Source organism: Rhamphochromis longiceps, linkage group LG1, assembly GCF_057381845.1.
Source record: "Rhamphochromis longiceps isolate RC_006_pf linkage group LG1, R_longiceps_female_GT1.1, whole genome shotgun sequence".
Taxonomy (NCBI): domain Eukaryota; kingdom Metazoa; phylum Chordata; class Actinopteri; order Cichliformes; family Cichlidae; genus Rhamphochromis; species Rhamphochromis longiceps.
This window is the reverse complement of record NC_140557.1, coordinates 31186765-31203020: the sequence shown is the minus strand read 5'-3', so window position 1 is coordinate 31203020 and position 16256 is coordinate 31186765. Positions and strand designations below refer to the sequence as shown.

At 42.4% G+C, this 16256-nt stretch overlaps 1 protein-coding gene across 4 annotated transcripts in view; it reads right to left on the bottom strand.

Annotated features, from left to right (window-relative positions):
• Window positions 1-1733: 1733 nt before the first annotated feature.
• The window catches only part of znf609b (zinc finger protein 609b), a 90197-nt gene continuing 75674 nt past the window's right edge, over window positions 1734-16256 (bottom strand). For 3 of the 4 annotated variants that reach the window (XM_085406001.1, XM_085405983.1, XM_085405975.1), the window contains exons 4-8: window positions 12297-12384; window positions 8160-10449; window positions 7672-8026; window positions 6008-6361; window positions 1734-4701 (exon numbers count right to left, since the gene is read on the bottom strand). In XM_085406001.1, coding sequence (XP_085262127.1) covers window positions 4658-4701; window positions 6008-6361; window positions 7672-8026; window positions 8160-10449; window positions 12297-12384 — 3131 coding nt within the window. In that variant the 3' untranslated portion in view covers window positions 1734-4657. The remainder of the gene's footprint in view (window positions 4702-6007; window positions 6362-7671; window positions 8027-8159; window positions 10450-12296; window positions 12385-16256) is intronic. The other variant, XM_085405992.1, reaches the window with a different exon arrangement.

Genomic DNA, 16256 nt, shown 5'->3' with positions numbered 1-16256 from the left:
CATTGGCTCAGCACATTGGTAACTTAACCCCTCCTTCCCTCTGAATCTCTCCTCCAGCCTCACTCTCTCTAGTTCCAGCCCTCCTCCCTCTGCAGAGCTGAGAGCATGGAGGATAATCAGATTTCACATTTACACTCACCAAAATCATCCCCGGCCTAATCACCCTCTGTCACTGATGTTGCATTATGCTATTGCATAGAGTGTACTGTCAGTTCAGGGGCATTAGGGGCAGCTAAAAATATCCCAACTGCCTGATACGAATGGATGTCGCACCAGATGCAGATAAAGTTTGAGCACTGTGTGCACATATGCAAAGTGACGCTCTCAACAGACTCAACTGTTGACAGCTTGCAAGTGTTTCCCAGAGGAGCATAACATATATTCCAGTTAAATGTATGTATGCTCCTCAAGCATGCAGTGCAAGTGAGTCAGCTGTAAAACTCAGAAAGAGGCAAAAATCTGACATTTGATCCCACTGAGACAGACTGTGGTCTCTTTAGAGACACTGCACTCATGTGGCTGTGTGCCATGGTGCAGTTTCTGCAGGCTAAGAGGTTTTTCAGACTTTTAGACTTCTTTCTCCCAGGATGGGAAAATCAATTTACGTGCAAATTCAAACACTTGCCATACACATGCTGGGGACTTTCTGTGTTTTGTGATGGGATATAAATATTACGTGACCTATTGGGTTGACTCTCATCTGAAATAAGACTTGGTAAAAATGACAAAAGGAAACCTGTTCCGATGATGTGACTTTCAAGGTTGAAAAGGAATTTTGCTGGAACGCTGCGTTACAGTCAACCTTGTCCCTGGGCGGTAAACAATAAATACAAAACCATTTTAACTGTATTATCAGCTTAAATCTACAGCACCCACCAAGCACGAGCCATTAAACAGTTCCCAAGACAGATTGTCTCATAAAAAGATTTATTTTTTTCCAGCCCAAATTTACAAAGGCAAGTTACAGAGTATTGTATAAAAAAGAACCATGGTAATGTACACTTTACACAAACTCCTGAAGGGAGGGAGAAATGAGGAGAGGGGACAGAGATCTGAATTTCTCAAACAGAAAGAAAATGAAGACATTGTAAACATCCTTGCAAGCACCAGAAGTGGTACTTTTGGGAAAAGGGGTGTGTGGGAATGGGGTTCGGGTTGGCGGCGGTTTGCGTGACAGTGGGCGGGGTCGGGAAAGGACAAACGAGCGAGTGTCTCTGCATTTTCACAGGAGAATGTTCAACTAGGCACCAATTGAGACAACTGCTGGCCAATAAATATACTCTTCACCATGAAACAAATACAGTCCTGCAAAATACAAGAGCCAAGCACTTTCCAATATGTTGATAGCAAAACATTACTTTTCTGGCTTTTTCATACACTTTAGTATATATGATTTTCACTGGGCTTTGCTTACTACTGAGATAACATTACTACTCTCAGAGAGAGAACAAATGCACTTGTCACAACCATTGTTTGATAAAACTATATGTACTGTATGCAGCCTGCTGGTACTAAAAACCCACTGACTTTTAATGACAACATCACAGCTGCCTAGATTACCCTTACAGATTTAAGTACACGTCAAACACCACCACATTCAGCTTACTCATGTCAGCCATTCTTCTTGAAAATGCGTAAAAAGTCAAAATATATACCGTCCTCGCAAGCCTCCATTAGACGGGGCACTGGCAACTTATTTACTTGGAATGTCCAAGAACCTCAGAATGAAGTGATGCAGTTTGGTAACTGAATAGTGTCTCAACAAGCAGCTAACATCCGACGTCAGAGGGTGTTAGACACAACGTTAACTGGTGGTTTAGGGATTTGACCATGTAGAGTATTTACTGAGAGAAACAGAAACGACAACAATAGGAACATTAAAAGTATAGACCCCCCCCCAAAAAAAAATAGGAAGAAAAAAATCAATAAAATTAGATTTAATGACAACATGGTCAATATTCCACTCAGATTATAATCCTTTAGAGGAACATTAAGACTGCTCATAAGCCACAGCCCACATTGAACCTTTAACAATGCCCTATCCTGAATGAACCAGCACATCAAATCCAGCCTAGAGTGGATAATGTGCCCCTCCCCCAACACAGAGAAACCGAATCCCTCTCAAATCTATGCAAGTAGCATGTGTATAGAATTTCACTTACAACCCCTGAGGTATAAGAGAACTGTACTATAAAGCCAAGAGGGAACTCTGGTACAAGAGGACACGTCTGCAAATTAAAAAGAAGAAGGGGACCACGTGTTAAGAGGTTGAAAGGAAAGCAGAGAGCTCATTGGGCAGCTTTGAGCCTCCCGACTCCCGTTTCGCTTTAGTTTACGATGTTCGTGTTGCTCCACATTTTGACTGGCTCACACTTCTGGTTTTGTTTTGTGGAACATCTGATTGGTTCATGCTTGTAAGAGTAACAGCTGGATTTTTAATAGTTTTCTTCTGTTTAATGTGCTAATAAACTGACCTTCCAGCATAGGCAACAACGTAACAATTAAAACTACTGTCAGAGGCATCAGACTCATTTGCTCACTTTTAGACTAATCCAAAGCTAGCTGCTAGTTAAAAAAAACAAAACAAAAAACCGTGTGTGTGTGTGTGTGTGTGTGTGTATATATATATACACACAAGCTAAAAAAGAATCTGAGGTGGATGTGTGTTAAGGTGAAGCCACATGAGCAAGCGAAGCACCAAGAGAAATTTTAAGCCTTTTCACACTGGATATTAACCTAAAAATGACATTTGATTTTGTTCCAGTTTGTTGTCACTGCAACGTACAACCACAGAGTTTGAAGACTTCACCTGTGAAACTCTGCCTGATCTCCCCATCAAGGTCATGTTGTTGTACAGCACTGCAGGGCTTTTAGCATGGCTGCTTTTTATTCATTTCTTTATTTCCTGCTCAGACTTGTGCCCGTGCGGTCTTCACCGATGTGTTAAAATAGTCACCCTTTGACTTGATTTTTATTTTGGGGGAAGTAGAAAAAGCTGCAGGGAGCCAAATCTTCTCAACAAGGGATTGCGCTGGGTGCCAGAGCAGGTTATGCTATTTCCACCTCAGCATGCTACAGTAGAACTCCTTACTGAGACAGGAATTCATGGTGTCCTAATGTTAAATGTTGTAAAATCAGAAGCATTGCAGAAAGCAGCCCAGAAGTGCACCAGGGAATGACCCTGAAGGGGAGAGCGGCCAAATTTGAAGAAGTCCCGGAAATAACTCGTGAACTGTTGTTTTTGGAGCTGGAAGACAGCAATTCAGAAGTCTATAATGAATCAACCTGCGCATTGCTCGGTTAGGATGAGTGGAGATGTGAACCAAGTTTAAGGTCAAGCAAAGCCTGTGGGGGCAAATAAAGAAGCACACAAGACGTTCAGGAACTCCACAGCAACAGTGACCATCTGAGCGCATAATGGTAAACGCAGCAGTGAAAGCTATTTAACAGTTTTTTAAGCAGTTGCGTGCTGGGATAAATATAAACATTTATGCACATAAAAGTAGGATAAAAGTCTATATTACAGCAGAAAAATACATGGGTGAACTTTCACATTGTTTACAGGAAACAATCAAAACTTGACAAGCTTGAAGAAGCACAATCTTACAGTAAAACAAAAAAAACCAAAAACACCAGAACACACACCAGCAGCCCGATGAGCGTGACGACGGAGCGTCCCGTGAACGGATTGCTCGCTAATGTGGCTTCACTGTTTGAGTGAGTGGCAAAAACGGAGGCGACCCCTTTGCGGTGTGAGGAAAAGATGACAGGACCGATACCAGCATCAGACACATTCGAAGATGAACGCAATGATATGGAGCAGAAGTGAAGGAAACATGAATAGTGTTTATTCTCCGTTGAGGTGTACGCGGTCCCTTCGCAGAACATGACGACATCATCCCTGAAACACGACGTGAGGGTTCGAGGAGGATGGGGAAACGATGATGGAAAGTTGAAAACAAAAAAACAAAAACTTCAGTCTCAGGCTCTCAAGTCTCTGATGAAAGCAGCTTCTGCCATATTCCCTCTCCCCACGAAATATAGCCAACAATTTGTCAAGTTAAGGATATACTGTTGTTTCATGGCATACGAGAAGCCAAAGACAGAGTTGAAAACAATTTCAACGTTAAATCATTTTTCTTTTTTTCTTTTCTTTTTAAACAGTCTTTAATTTAGTTTGACCCCTCTTTCCCATCAGCCACCCAACTTCCTAAAATCCCCTGCCAATTTCTTTCTGCATGTGACAAAAAAAAGAAAACAAGAACAAAACAAGAAACAATGCAGTCCAAGGAGAAAAATACAACAACAACAAAAAACAACAACAAAAAGCTGTTCTGGCAGTCCAATAGTCTCTTTTTGCATTGCATTTGTTGACAGTGCAAAGACTAGATAATCAGCGGGTTGGTGTTTCCTCTGCGTGACAGGGCAGAGTGATGGCTTTGAACCTGGGTTATATTATCAGTTCTGGTACAGACCAAGGTTTGGAGAATTTGGGGTCTTTAACGAGAGGAGGGGGAGGGAGAAAAAAAAACAACAACAACAGCAACAACAGTCTGCCTTTCCTTGGGACAGAAGAACTAAAAAATATAGATAGAAACACCATTCAACTGATGTCTAAAAGGTAACACCCGGGAGATCTTGTTCTCATGTGATCCAGTCATATGAATCTTTGCAGGGTTGAGGTGTGACGGTCAGGTTTTCCTGTGAAGGATACAAAGAAAAGAATTATTTATTTACACATATTTCAATTTAAAAAAAAGTGTGTGGAGAAAATACTTTACACGCATCTGTAACTCAGTTCTACTTGAGGTTTTGCTGATCACAAAGGCTGTAATTTGTGGTGCTGTTTAACTCTGGTGCATTATGCATTAGGTATCTTAATTATATAAGTGAGGTGGACAAAATAGTAGAAACACTTATGAGTTAATGTGATACAATTTAATAATAATAATGATAATGGATTGGATTTATATAGCGCTTTTCTAGGCACCCAAAGCGCTTTACAATACCACTATTCATTCACTCTCACATTCATACACTGGTGGAGGCAAGCTACGGTTGTAGCCACAGCTGCCCTGGGGCAGACTGACAGAAGCGAGGCTGCCATATTGCGCCATCGGCCCCTCTGGCCAACACCAGTAGGCAAGTAGGGTAAAGTGTCTTGCCCAAGGACACAACGACCAGGACAGAGGGCCCAGGGATTGAACCGGCGACCTTCCGGTTACAGATGCGATTCCCAACCCCCTGAGCCACGGTCGCCCATTTAACAGTGACTCCATCCTAAAGAAGCTTGATACAAACATTTAACATCAAAACTTTTTGTTAAAACTGTACTTAATGTTAATACAGGCAACACATTTGCAATGGAAGAACAGAGGCATTTGTCAAATTCACTGTAATTTGACTGAGCTGCCACTAGATGTCAGTGCAGTCTGCAGTGGACTTGTGTCTTGGGCTCATTCAACATCTCTATTATCAACACCATGATCCAGTTGTCCTCAGAGGACCTACTTAGGAATGGATGAGCTGAGAGGCTAAAAGTGCTGCATATTTGACTAGATTGCAACAGAGAAGTGAGGGCTTTGTTTTTTTGGTTTTGGTTTTTTTACAGGTTGCTGCATCTTTCTGGAAGCCATGACATATAAAGCCATGACAAAGAAACATACAGTTTTACTTTTAAATGACATTCTACATCTCTGCACGTACTCCTAACTTGCTGCCTGAGCTTTTTTAAGATGAGCTGCTGTGTGACGCACATTATCTGCCACCTGCATTTGTTTGAAAATGCTGCTCTCGGTAGGCTTGTGTTTTGCCTCCCTGTCGGTTGCTGGTGGTGGGTACAAGGAAGGGGTTGCTGCTTGATGGCTGACAAGCAGTTAAAGTATATTTCCTTCTTATGCTCGTTTTTAGAAGACCCGATGGTCACATGTTTAATTTACTCTAACAGTCTGCTGCATCTGAAAGAAGTGAACATTGTATCTACAGTGAAATGGGATGACTGATTTACCTGTGGCGTAGGACAGGTCATATTGCAGGGGATATCCCAGGTGGTGGTGAGAGGGCATGATCCGCTGGGAGGGTGAGGATCGCGGTCGGTCCACATCTCGCTCCCTCTCCCGATCCCTGTCTCCCGAAGCTCCCCTGTCCTGCTCTCTTTCCCTGTCGTGGGGTGGCTTGTCACCTACTGTGGGGGATTTGCTCTTGTACTGGCTGGTATGCAGATGTAGGTTGTCCAGGGCTTTCGAGTCTGTTGCCGTTTTGGTGACAGTAGGGCTAGCACGAGATTTGTCACTGCCTTCCTCGGTTCCGGCAATTTTACTCCCATATGGGGAAAAGGGATAACCTCCAGGTAGATAAGAACCTGAGAGTGACAAAGAAGATTAGTGATCCACATATTCAGGTTTATATGGAATACAAAATTAAGATAAATACTGTTAAGATTACAAAGTAATAGTTACACATTGGTAACTAACCACTTAGTTGCACAGCTCACATATCTCTTCACTAGGGATGGGAATCGAGAACCGGTTTTCATAGAAAACTAGTTCTCAGTAGACCAATTCCTTGGAATTGTTAGTCTGGCTATTCCCTATCGATCCCAGTTATTGGTTCTTGCACTTGCCAAAGCAGAATCAGTGCGGTGATTGCTTTTTGTGCTGGTTTTCCTCTGTGCTTTGTGCGGTCAGCTTTGTTTTTTTACTAAGAGAAAGGTCTTAGAGGTCCATGTTCTCATTGGTGTGTGGGGTTGTAGCCTCAGGTTTATTTTGTTAAATGGTGATTATAAAACGGTGGGTTTCAACTATTTTACAGAGTGACATTAAAGTAATGTAACGAATAGTATAACAAATTACTTTTTCTCTGGGAGTAATTAAGTAATGTAGTGCATTACTTTTAAGAAATAAAATGTAATAATGACTTTGAGTCACGACTCCAACACTGATCACAGCAATGAGGGTAAAAGCTTCAACAAAAACGCACAAACATTTGACCCACAGCATGCAATACATTTGCATGAATGTAATTTTGGTGGCGACTCTAAAAACAGAGCGAATGAGAACCCAAAAGACAATCAATAATAGAATCAGAATCGCTAAATTCTTATCAATTCTCATCCGTATTCTTCACTGACATCCAGGTTGGTATAAAAACACTACTCTTATTTACTCTACATAAAGACTAATATTTGGGCTATTTACATCAGATCCTCCAGGAATGTGTGGATTAACACAAATTCAACCATGCTACTAGTATTTATAAGTGCAAGCAATCCTGCAAAATCAAGTGAATGCAATTTTTCCCCACTCTACACCATTTTCAACACATGTAATTTTATTGATAGCCTCTTAGGGAGTAGAATCATTCTTTGACTTAAATCATGTAATTGCCTTGAAAATTACTCCATTGCCATGCTTCATTTCTAACAAACTGTACCAAAGGACTGCAATTATTTCATGAAGCTATTAAATATTACCACAATTACCAGTGAAACAACACAAAAAGTGCTGTTTTTATGATGGAAAAGAAGAAGAATAAACTAATCAGAAACCCTCACAGATTCAGCCAACAATCTTTATATAAACTGCATTATCACAAAGTAAACGAGCAAAAATTCTCATTTTTTCATGCTACATTTCATAATTGCTTGTATTTGGAAGAAATCCAAGGTCATACCTGGGTAATTCTGCATCATGACCGAAGGCATTCCCCTGTATCCAGGGTGGTTGGGGTCATAGCCTTGTCCGTAGGGGTAACCATGCATGTAGGGCATGTAGCCTTGGTGCTGTGCTAGTGGTGATGAGAACTGCATGTGGGGATTAGAACGAGAGTCTTTGCTCATAGCACGATGATCTTCAGAAGTGATTCTGGGATCACTGCTCTCTTTGCTGTCCTCCTTGGGCCCACTTTGACTGTCCTTGGGCCTGGGCCTTTCATCCTTCAATTTACGATCATGTTCCCGGTCTTTCCATCGAGCATGTTGTTGCTGGTGCTCATCTTCTGCTTGAGACTTCTGGCTCTCAGGGTACTGCTAGGGGCAGAAAAGAAGCTCCAAGTCATCTAAAATCACTATCACCATACTAGAGTGGTGCATACCTCACAAAGCATTATCAAAACAGTTTTACAAACATATTGTAGCACTGTTGAACTGGACTGCTACTTACCTGTCTGAACCACATGGCCTGCTCCAGCCCTGCCTGACCTCTGGATTCAAGTGCTTGCTTGGGATCTTCCTTTCCATGGTGACCTCCTTCAGTCAGCTTCATCTTTAGTCCCTCGGGTTGTTGGGACTTTGAGTCCTCCCCCTTTATGGTTCCCATGGATTTGGAGGTCGGCTCAGAGGGGGAATCCCTGGATTTGCTTGGTTGCTGCTGCACCTTTCCAAGGTCTGACTGACTTGGGGTTTTGGAAAGGCTTGGCGGCATCAGGCTTTTTTGTTTCCACTCATCCTTCATGGAAGATTCTCGCTCTTTCATGGCCACATCTGACTTCTTCTCAGCAGCACGATGCTGCTCAGCCATCTGTCGCTGGCGTTCCTCATACGGTTGCCGGTAGGCTGGGTTAGTGCTCATCAGGTAGGCTTGATCAGGATGGTATGCGTACGGAGGGACGTAAGCATACTGGTTGTAGTACAGAGGCTGCATGTACATGTTAGATCGCTGTTGGATGACTGAGGGTTGCTGCTGCTGTTGTGCAGGAGCAGTGCTGTCAGGTTTGCGATCTTCATGAACCTCAACCTTGACTTTTTCCTCAACTTGATCCTGCTCATCATCCCTTTTAATCTTTACCTGACCTTCGGCAGCTGTTGTACCTGGATTGGGCCCACCAGGACTGGGGTTGACATAATTGGGTGAGTAATAAGTGTCATACCCAGGATAGTAAGGAGAATCTTTGTTGGGTGTCTGATTTGGAAACAGTGCCTTTTTGACACTTTCCCTGATGGCTTGGTCCTCTGTCCTGACTTTAACAGCTTCTAGTTTCCCTTCACCATCTTCACCAGCATCTGAAATGTCTGAATATGCTGGGCTGTTGGTTTTGACTGAAGAGTTGTCAGCACCATTCTGGTTCACTACGTGAAGTGGCGTGAGAGTCTGTGGAATCCCACTACCATCTATTCGACTGGCAACACCAATGGATGGGCTTGGGGCGTTGTCAGAAAAGCTGTAAATCTTGTCAGCTTCAGCCTTTATACTGGCCAAGCGACTTTGATGAGTTTCTGACGAGCCGTTAAGAAGCCCTTCCCCCTTACTCCCCTGATCGCAAGGCTCTGAGTACGGAAGCTTTCCTTCCTCCAGTTTTCCTCCCTTTCCTGGAGGCTTGGGGCTATCAGCTTCCTTTCCACCATCTTTTTTCTTTTTGTCTTTCTTCTTCTTGTCTTTGGAGCTACTGGAGGCAGGATCTCCAATGGCAGGGGGTTTAGGCTGTGTGCCTTTCATTTGGGGACTCTTAGGGATTCCTTGCATCATTTGGGTAAGCCCCGGGGAAGAATTTGGGTTTCCAGGAGGAAAAGAGTAAATCTGCTGGGTTGCTGTTGGGCCAGGGCCAATTGGCCGTGGTGACTTCAAGTTTTTCTTATCTGTTTTTGCACTTGTGTTAGCCTTTTTAGACTTCTCCGATCCTCTCTTATCATCTATACCATCGTTACTAGCCTCATCTGTGAGGCAAGGCCCATCCTCACACCCATCCATCGGTGTACCGCCTGTTTCAGCATCCGTTTCAGCAATTTTCTTTTTACTCTGTTTTGAACCAAACTTGCCAGGAGATGGAGAAGGACTTTGAGCATCAAAGTTCCTGCCTTTTGGAGTGGCTGAACGTGCTGGAGACAGGCATCCTTTCTGAGAGATAGATGCTCCATTACAGTTTCCTGGTTCAGGATGGAGAGTTGAGTCCTCCCCATATTCGCTGTCACCATCTAAGTCCAACTTAATGTCATCATCATTGTGAGCGCGGGCTTGGTGGTACTTGAGACCGTTAATGTGCTTGTACTTTTTGTTGCAGTTAGGGTGTGGGCAGTCAATAAGAACAGGGGAAGGGCAGCTACGATCGAGGGGAGGTGGAAGTGGCTCAGTCTTAATAGAAGGGATAGGAAGGCCTGTAGGTCCCACCCCTCCACTGTTGGAATTTGTCCGCATGCGTTTGTTGCCTTTTGTGTCCTCTGAACTGGAATTGGGTTCCATGTCTGAGGTTGGCTTGGTCTTTCGTTTTCCGGCTGAAGAGGGACTGGCCTTGATGTCCTCGGTGTTGCTGTTTGGTGGGGTACGGCGCTCTGATGGTGTCTGACTGCCCCTCCGACCCTTGCTGTTAGAGGCTGCGCGTGTCTTATTATTGGTGGTGCCCTTGCTGTCTGATGAGTTGCTGTTTTCGTTGAGAGGAGTGTTGCTATTCGGTCTCATTCGTTTACCCCGACCGCGACCATTCCTCATCTCCAGATCACTTGTAGGGGATTCACAAAACCTGCAACAGTGTTAAAAGATCGCATTTAGATTTGTATTGTCAAGTGCCAATTATCAACATTATGGTACATAATATAGAGGAAATTTGACTAATGATTTTTGAAAATTAACATTGTGGAAACCTAATAATACTACTTCAATCAATACCTCATTCAACTTTCATTTTATTATTTCACACCATTAAATTACTCTAAATATAATTGGCTTTATGACAAGAACAGCCTGTCAAGAAAAATGACAAATCTCATCAGCGGTGCAGTCAGTTGTTTTCGCTTAATGGAAATCACCCGTGTGTAATTAAGATGTCACAAATGATTTTATGATAAATACACTTGTATCTGGAAGGCAAACCGCTGTTGCCCTCATTACTAGGAAAAAAGGGTCAGTTTCTGGCAACTGTAATGCTCTCTAAGGACCTTTAAAGCAATGGTTTTAAAGCTTTCTTTTTTGTTCTTTTTTAATCTCTCCACAAACAAGCTGTAGGGTTGTGCTTGGCCAGACCAATATTAAAACTATTATGAGGATGACTTGTTTATATTTTCACTTGCAATGTCATATACAAGGTTATCTAGTCCCATCGGTAATAACTTTATTGGCACGGACAATAATGGCGGAGAGTTAAAGTTACAATAAACAATGTCACTCATACTAAAATAGATACACTATTGTCCCCCTCTTTTTCCTCTTGTAACATAATAAACTTGATATTTGGTGCTGAACAAGTGAGTAAGCACTTTAAACAAAGCAACATGACATTCCTAATGAAAGACATGTAAGCAACATTGGAAAAGACAGCCATGAACATTCGAGCTGCTTTGGTAATCAAAACACGCAGTCATTCAAATACTTAAAATAGCAGTTTGGCCTTATCTCTCCATAACAGTAATGCAATTATCTTCAGCACGGCAGTGAAGGTTAGCAGTCTGTGACAAAGTCAGACACAGGGCTAGTATGACTCACAGCTTCCCCTGCAAGTCTCTCCAAAAAAATTTCAACCTCAGCAGGGGATGTGAATATATCGGTAGACTGACTGGTACTGGAATTTAGACACATTACAAGCCCAAGTTTACATTCAGTCTGTTAAAGGCTTTCTGATTTATTCATGGCTTGTCCCTAATGTGGTTGTGCTGCAAATGCAAGATTATCTCAGTCCAAATGCAGCACAGCAAACAACATGTACTGAGCATTATTGTAATATACTGTGATACATTAGTATTATACAGCCTCTTCTTGTTTTCCATTAGCACTGGTTTATCCTTGATTTCATTAGATTTTTTTCTGTTGCACTTAACCATGCATTTCAAATATAGATTTATATTTACACTTAGATACAGTGCGGGTGTTTCAAATGAAAGCGAGTGTGCCTGGTACAATCCACACACTGTGTATTTTGCATAACAAAGGCAAATACCCAGAAATTACAACAACACCTCATGCTACCACCCACATAACAGTGATCTAAGAAATTGCAGCCGTTGTGATAAAGAACGTTATAGCGTTGAGGAAAAGCTGTCAGTTCACTGAGTGGATTCTGCAATCTGGCTAATTAGAGTATCTTTGTATCTTCTACTACTGCCTCCTGGGACATCAGCTGTTTGCTAATGAATCCTGTTTCTCCAGGCTCAACGTAAGGACTAACATGTACTTGTAGGTCCAATGGCAAGTTGATGCATTAGGTTTTATATCCTCAAGCCTGACTCTGCTACAGCACATTTATATCAAACAGAATATGAAAGGGTTAAGAGGCCGAGCACCAAATGTTGGAGAGTAAAAGTAATAGTATGCAAACCCTGCTTTCTCTAATAATAATAATAATAATAAAGAATTGCACAGAGCCATGCATCTTACCTCGGGGGAGCCCAGTCATGCCGTGTACAGTCCAACAGGGTGCCCACATATGTCTTGTTTCTCCAAGTAACATTGACCACTAGCATGCCTGTAAAACAAAGGATCAAAGATTTACATATTTATCTTACACCACCTATTAGAATATATTAAAGGAAGTGGATAAAATACAGCTCATATACCAAACAGAATATTTTACTGCGAAGTCCCTACATAACAGCAAAATGTAAGGAAAATGATGCTACAGCCACTGTGCACTGTGTTAATCTTCGCTAAAGGGTGTCATATGGAAGACAGTTTTACAATTCAAAGGATCCTTTTTTTAATCTTCTTCACACAGTAAAGCCGTGGGGGCAAGACTGACTGATATCTTCTAAATGACTTGGAACAGACTCAGCTGCAGTCGGTATTGTAAAACCTGTAAAAATAGACACTTGCAGCAGGTCTCGCTGAGAACGATCGCATAGATTTTACCGGGAAATACTCACACAACACCCATTCGATTTAAATAAGCCATCTCAAAGTACAAGAGAGTTCCCTGAGGGACAATTACTTAGATGCAAATATTTTCGGCAAAACTTCTATCTCGCTTTGTAGCCCAAAAATTTACAACCTTGGAGAGAATGTAGAGGCAGTACCACAGCTTATGAAAAACAAGCAACAAGCTCCTGGGCTCAACAGATTTCAGTGAGGATGGCTCTTTCTGACAATGTGCAAAGAAAGCTACTTGACTTCAGTGGCATTCCAGCAATCTGTCACACTTAGACGCTTCTGCGTTGCCTATTTGGCTCATGTGAATACTGTAGCATTCGGTGTGAGCTACACGATCCCACTTGTGCTAAGTGTGACACCTGAGCTCACGTTTTACAGTCTAAAATGAGAGATTCTAACATTAGAGATAAAATTAAGATTCGTTTAAGATTGCATTAACTAAAATCCTTGTACGTGGATGTTTAACTGCGGGAGTACGTTTCATATTAATTCAAGCCACATTCCACACGGCGGCTCCTGTTGAAGGTCGTTTTAAATGGACGCTGCGACGGCAGGCAAACGAAGGATAATCCGAAGATTTGACCCGTAAATTCAGAAGTGAATCATCAACCAAACGGCTACAGTGGTTCAGGAGCAACGACTGTGCACAAACACATTCTGAATTTATTGCCCACACCATCCCCCCTCTCTCTCTGCTGGTGACCTCAGCTTGCCACTTCAGCACTGCAGAGAAACTGGAGGCTGCAGTGAGCTAACTTATCTAATGGCACAGGAATGCTGGCTGGCAGCTTCCATCCCTCCGAACATTTTATTAGCTTAGGAAACCTCTCTTGCTCACCCCATTTTCCCTCTCTCCTTCACCCTCACCCTCATTTCCTCTTTTCAATGGTATAACCATCCCTGGCTTACAATCTTTTCCCCTCCCACACACACACACAGTTCAAGTCACAGTTCAGACCTCATTTTTCTCTTGCTGCCTCTGGCATAAAGCAGCGAGTGTATAAGGCATTTATATATGTTTACAGGAACCTGCTGACACTTGGCTACAAGTCTCTTCCTTCAATCTATGGCTCAAAAGCATGAATGTTGGGTCCAGGCAAGATCCAACTGCAAATGTCATTTGTGTGTGTGTCTGTGTGTTGCGTAAAGAGAGGTTCTCCAGTTCAGATTTCTGTCACATTAAAAGAACCCAGACCCTTTCTGAAACGCCTTCAACAGCACCCTCTCCCCACCCCCCTAAGCTCTCCAAACACTCCAGCACAAAATGGCTCTGGCAGCTGGTCGTGGCAGGATGTAAATCAAGGCAGGGCAAATGAATGAGTGGCCTTTCATGATCTGCAGGATATAGCCTTCCCGGCGTTCTCTAGAGAAGGGTTTAGAAATTACACTACGAGTTGTTAAATGATTTAAAATTAGCATTTGGTCTTTATGTTTGACTGTGTCTTCAGTCGCTGGAACAATGCATGAGCTTAAGAGGGAATTAAGTGTTAGTAATGCCAGCAGCACTGATTGAGACACTTAAAAGGGAAAAAAAGCATTTTCAGATACACATTTCTTTGCCATTTGCTTGAGTCAATAAGAATTTTGACACGACCGCCTGGAAGAGAAAGCGACACATATATTAAGCTTTACACAGATTTACTCGAGCTCAATCAAAGTGAATGAGTGGTATCTCTTAAACCATTTTTGAGCCACTACAAAGGTTTTCCATCACAACTCAGGTCTGAGCTCAGTTATCAAGGTCTTTGACAATCTTGTTCTGAAGAAATTCCACGCCGCATTTTATCTTGTGATAAGCATCGCTGTCTTGTTGGAAAATAAATCTTAAGCCACAATCTATTTGACACTGGCTGTTTTGCATGAGATTTTCTTCAGGAATTTCCCCATCTTTCCCTCAGCTACAGCTATCATGTGACAGCCAGTGAAAAGCAGATCACAGCGTAGGGTTTCAAATGTTTAACCTCGTGTAGGCAAAGTGGAGGACGGGTGATGAGAATAGATGGCGTGATCAATTTGCATTTGCAGTCTAAATAGCTTGCCGATTTGATTGGAAAGAAATATTATGAGCGGTCAGAGCAAAGGGTCAATTGATACCTTAATTATACTATAAAATGCAAAACATTCTGGAAATCTATTGGGGATGCAACAGGAAGTGTCAGAGGGTCATAAAGAATGTGTTTATCATTGTATGCTTCCTTCAGTGATGACAAACAGCATCATTAACAATATCACAGCAACACGTGAACTATACTTCTACATCAGATCTACCAGAACCCCATTTTAACCCTACGTCACGACCTTGTATTTAACCTGACGTGCACCAGATAAAAGGAGTTTCTGGTTACTAAGAAGGTTAGGATGCAGATTTCCCACAGAAGTCTACATCAAGCCTAAGGTACTTGATAGTTTTAATTGTATGACCCTGGTAAGCCGATATTTTGTATGCGCCTTTACTCTTCAACACAGCCTGAACTCTCTTAGGCAAGCTTTCTTGGTATTTCTTAATACCAGCTCTACTTTGGATATTGGCTGCCTTTTGTTCAGTTCTTTGTCAAGATGATCCAACACTACTTCAGTAATGTTGAGGTGTTCCTCTGTGTGTGGCTGTAGACACTCACCTCTCTTCTGACCTCCTCTGTACATAGTAACACTGATTTGAAATAAAAATGTCCAAATTTACATTCATCACTCCATTAGACCTGTTGACACAGATTTTCAGTAGAGTTCTTGTGTAATTTGGCATAACCTGGCCGTTTCTCCCTATTTCCCTTCCTAAAGAATGGCTTCTTGACAGCCACCCTTTCATTGGGATTAGAGCTGGGCGATAGAACGATAACGATATGTATCGCGATATAACTTTTACTCGATAGAGAAATTAAGCTATCGCGATAGACCTCGCCGCTCTTGTCCTCTTAAAAAAAAAAAAAAAAAAAAAAAAAGTCAGCCAATCCAAATTCAGCGCAGAGCCGAACCAATCACAGCCGCAGCGTCACGTCGCGTGACTTGTTACGTACAGCACAAGTGCCAAGCCGCACGTGTGTTTGTTTGGGAAGCAGCCAGCGGGTAATGGAGCCAGCGCGTAATGGAGGAAATGAGTGTGCCGACTAGAAAAATCAACCGAGCGTGACCGAAGAGAAAACAGATGATGGTTCCAATGCCGGAGAGATTGTCGAACGGAAGAGCCATAGAAGTTCCGTAGTGTGAAGGTATTTCGGCTATTTCAAGTCTGACAAAAAACAGAGTAGCGTGCACTGTAAATTGTGCCGAAAGCAAGTCTGGAAATACAATAAACTGGTGCATGCGTCACACTGTGCGCCACGTTATTGTTTCGGTGAAATGAATTTCTACAATACTGTTAATTCTACTCTCTGCAGTGTTTAAATGCTTACATATACACACAGTTACTGTCCGTCCACACATACGACTCGGTTCTGCTTCTATGCCCCAGCTTTGTTTACTTTTTCCCACCGA